The 4,528-nt window shown below is 45.4% G+C and overlaps 1 protein-coding gene across 1 annotated transcript; it reads right to left on the bottom strand.

Annotated features, from left to right (window-relative positions):
* Window positions 1–814: 814 nt before the first annotated feature.
* On the bottom strand, window positions 815–1,907 carry LOC308415083 (testis-specific Y-encoded-like protein 1; the record flags this gene model as incomplete). The annotated part of the gene is made up of 2 exons (XM_080910174.1): window positions 815–1,100; window positions 1,471–1,907. 2 exons carry the CDS (start codon window positions 1,905–1,907, stop codon window positions 815–817), a joined length of 723 nt encoding a protein of 240 aa, XP_080766300.1.
* Between the last annotated feature and the right edge of the window lie 2,621 nt (window positions 1,908–4,528).

Here is a 4,528-nt window from a genome sequence, read left to right as displayed (position 1 = left end):
GTTCTCCCAAAGGGTTTCAAATGAATGCAAACAGAAGTGTTTAAATTTATCCATAAGCAAACAAGTCACATTTTACTGAATATTGGTAAAATATGAGCACAATATTACATTTTCACTGACATCAGATTACACACAGAGAGGTACATAACCAAAACTGGCACTATGTCTTTAAATAGCATTTGTCTAGGCAACGTTCAACCCTCAGAGAAAGTATTTTTCTGAGAAATACTCTTCCCATCACCTTTGACCAAACTGTGAAAGCACACATCCTGTCTTCATCCTCCGATAATCTTATCTGACTTATTTTGGTTCTATCCATTTTCAGTTCACTTTCCCTACTTAGAGTACCCATCACAATGTCTTTTCTTCTTTCATAAACCATTAGAAATTGTGTGTCTAGTTTTGTCACCCTATAAGCTTTATAGGGCATGCTAACCACATGCTGAAAAGGTAAACAAATAAAGACATCTAGGTGACAGTAAGTGGGTAACACTGAAAACAGGATTCACAGTTTAATGTACAGTATATTGTTCCGCTTAGAAAGGGTACAAGCCCTGTCCATGAACCAGCAGATACAAATTCAGAACAGCAAGGGGGCCATGTTAAAGCAGAAGCAGGTCCATAGTCTTAATGTCTAAGTGGAGAAACTATTCAGACAGAAGATGCAGAAAAGTCAAGAGCAAAAAAATCAAAACACTGTGTACCTGCTGCATCTGTTCAAGCCCAGGTGAGAAGGGACCCTTTCAGTTGCATTTTCAAAGGTAAAAGGTAACCTGACTGGATGCCAAAGGCCTAGGAATCTCCACTGGCTCCCTTATTGGGTGTCGTCGGGTCTACGGATTCCTTCAGGAGACAGGTAGTATTGCAATGGGTTTACCCACAGGACTTCTTTGATAATCTCCGGGATTCTGTCAGATTCTGGAAGGCTGTGTTCTGAGAACAAGTTGAAGAAGCTGCAGATAAGGTCTTGGTTTCTGCGAATAAAGAACTGGGGCTCATACCCTCTCCGCCATATGATTGGAGTGGAAAGAGACACCACTCGACCAGATGATCTCACTTCATATTCCTTGACAATCAGCTTGTTTCTGATGTCGGGGTTTCTTTGAAAAAAAGAACTTGAATTTGCTGCTCGTCTTAGGATGTCTCAGTTCCTTCACCCCCAGATTGGTTATGGACCTTAACATCTCTGCATCCAGACCCCTAATCATGGCGGATAACTGAGGGTGGTTCCTGAAGGCAATCATCCAGAAGTCTGGGATATTCTCAATGATGTAGTTATTTCATTCCAGAGAGTGTTGCTGCATCCGCCCAAACTACTGCTCCAGATGTTGGAAGGCCCTGTCATCCTGAGCATTCACAGTGTCCAGTTCTACCTGGATGTCCTACAGTGGGTTCGTGTGAAGATCTCTGCTTATGTGCCAAGGCCCTGCCTTCTCCTGCGACTCCCTCACTCCTCCACTAGCTTCCTACATGTCCAGTTCTTCACCCGCAGGCTTCAGCTCCACTTTCATCACCTCCTCAGTCCTGTGCATTGCCACTTCTGACTTCTCTTCTGAAGCTACCGCGATGGTGCCCTGTTCAATCCTCATGTCGTGGGCCTGGGCTTCTGCTCCCCGATTTTCTAGGGCCTTCTCAGCATCGTTCAGTATCACAAACGTCGCTACTGCGAGACCGTCGACAACAGATGGAGTCTGTTCCTGCCTTGCTGAGGCCACTGGCATCTGTGGGTCAAGGCCCGAGACACTCCTGGGCTCAGGGCTCCCCGTGATACCTGAGAGACCCTCACCTGTTACCACCTTCTTGCCTAGCAGCAGACGCTGACCTGAGGTTGCCATGGCAGTGTCTGCATCACAGAGGGCGCGGCTGACATGGACAGAGTTCCCCTCGTCCTGCTCCGGGCTTGTCATGACAGGTCCGGTCACACAAAGTTCAGTTTACTCACTCTCACCACCTTTATATGTTCAGGGTCATCTCTAACTGGAGAGTAAGGACCCAGACCTGTGAGGAAAACACCCAGATCTCCAGAATCCAACAGTGGTCTGGGAGTAGATGGGGGTTGGTGGTCCACCATCATCAGATTCAAGCCACCTCACTGTGCATACCAAGTGGGCAAGGAGCCTAGGCCAAGTTGTGGCTCCTGTTGAATCTAAGTAGAATCTTGGATGGCTATGTTCTTGTTATTCGGTTTCTTCAATAACTTAATGGCAAAAAACAGCCTCTCAGAGACCAGCAAAGTGAGGTCTTCTATACAGCATGTGGCTTTCACAGGCCCATCACTCCCTGAGTCTTGGAGACACTGGGGCAGATCCCAGTTGTCTTATATCCGAAGGGCGGAGCCATCACTCAGTGGGAAAGGATTGCTCTTCCTTTGCTACTTTGCTCCAAACTGAGAATGCAGAGTCAGGGGAATGGCCCTGAGGGAATTTTGCTGTCCATCCCAACCCTCCAGAGGTCTGAGATTCGACCCATGGGCAGCCAGGCCTGGACCAATTAAGTTTACCCCCACCCACCCTCTGACTCCTTCTAAGATGCTGGAGGAGTTGGTGGCTAGAGAGGTCTTTGTGTGAGAGTTCTTCTCTGCAGACTGTAACTCTGACCTAGGAGCCTTGGGCTTTGGAGCACTCAGGGACCCCTCTGTGCAGAGAAGAGAACACCAATTGTGTTGGCCTGGGAGGTTCTGTTCTGGTCAGTACCAGGAGATCCTTGGTGGAAGAGTCTCTTGGGGGACTCAGAAGCACTTCCCTGGAACAGGGCTCTGAGAATTTTGAGAATATTCAGGGAATTTAACTGATTCAGGGCTCACTTACCCTAGGCTAAGGAGGTGCAGGTGTGTGCTGATTTGTGCTGGTAAAGCATGACCTTCCCTGTGGATGGTTTGTTAGGCTCTCCAAACGTAACATGTAAGAACTTTTATTAATACAAATGTTACTGTCAGATAACCGAAAGCCCCAAAACTGCTGCATTTTTGAGTGTACATTGGCAAGTTCTCACAAAATTTCAGGCCTTTCTTTCTCTTATTTTGTTTTCTGTTTTTGTTTATTCTTCAGAGTCATGGTCTCTGTGTGTAGTTCTGGCTGTCCAGGAACACACTTTGTAGAGCAAGGTAATATAAAACTCATGGAGATTGCAGGTCCTCCAAGGGCTCAGAATGTATCTGAGTAGACACAGCCTGAGTCTGCTATAATCCCAAAGGGGCCCAAAACAGTTTGGGCTGGCAGGGTACCACCCAGGACTGGTGCTTGATGGCCTCCTGGCTGTGTTTCCTGACACACAAGCAGGCAGCATACTCCTCCTGGCTTCTCCTGACTAGCTCACATTCCCTAACATTCTGGGAGATCAGCCAGGGAGAAAGGTCAAAAATACCTGGCCCTGTCCAGGGATTTGCTGGAGCAACAGAGATGCTTATCAATTAACACATGTACAGTCTAGGATCTTAGAGGACCAGAAGACAATTGTATCTCTCCCTCTATCCCTTGCCTTATCTCTCTCTCCTCCCACTTTGTGTGTCTGTTAGTCTCTTTAATTTGTGTCTGTCCCAGGGATAAAAACCTAGGCCCCGAGGGCCTAGAAGCAGGTCCAGCAAGGTCTCAGAGTGTAGCAGTTCTTATTTCCTTGATGTCAGTGTTGTCTGGGAAATACAGGTTTGGATGTAGAGGCAACCCTTAAGGCTATATCCCCAGGGAGTAGCTAGGCTGAGTAAGGTTGTACAAAGGTGCCAGGTAGCTTGCAGAGGGCGATGTATATCAACTAATAGGTACAGTAAATATCTACAAAAAAATCGTAAAAGAAAACTTCCCTACCCTTAAGAATGAGATGACCATAAGCATAAAACAAACCTACTGAACTTCAAATAGTTTGGACCAGAAAGAAATTCCTCCAGACACATTATAGTCAAAATGCCAAATGCCCAAAACAATGAAAAATTACTAAAAGCAGTAAGAGAAAAAGGTTATGAAACATGTAATGGCAAACCAATCAGAATCACACCAGATTTCTCAACAGAAATTATGAAAGCTAGGAGAGCCTGGACAGATATCATGCTTACACTAAGAGAGCACAGATGCCACCCCAAGCTGCTATACCCAGAAAAACTCTCAATCACCAGAGAGGGAGAGAATAAGAAAACCCAAGCCAAAAATAAATTTAAACAATATCTGACCACAAACCCAGCACTACAACAAATTATATGTGGAAAACCCAATACATCGAGGGGAACTACATCCTGATAAATACAGGAAAACTCCTAAGCAATAAAACCAAAAGGAGAAAGAGACACAGGCACAATTCCACCTCCAACAGCAAAAGTAGCAAGAAACTGCAACCACTAATCCTTGATATCTGTTAACATAAATGGACTCAATTATCCAATAAAAAGATATTGTCTATCAGACTGGATACATAAACAAAACCCAGCATTTTTCTGCATACTGGAAACTCATCTCAGAGACAAAGACAGGCACTATCTCAGAGTAAATCGTTGGAGATAAAAGTTCTTAGTAAATGCCCCCAAGAAGCAAGCTGGAGTGGC

The sequence above is a fragment of the Micromys minutus genome (assembly GCF_963924665.1).
Source record: "Micromys minutus genome assembly, chromosome: X".
NCBI lineage: Eukaryota > Metazoa > Chordata > Mammalia > Rodentia > Muridae > Micromys > Micromys minutus.
Note: the sequence above shows the minus strand (reverse complement) of the source record. Positions and strands in the feature narration are given on the sequence as shown.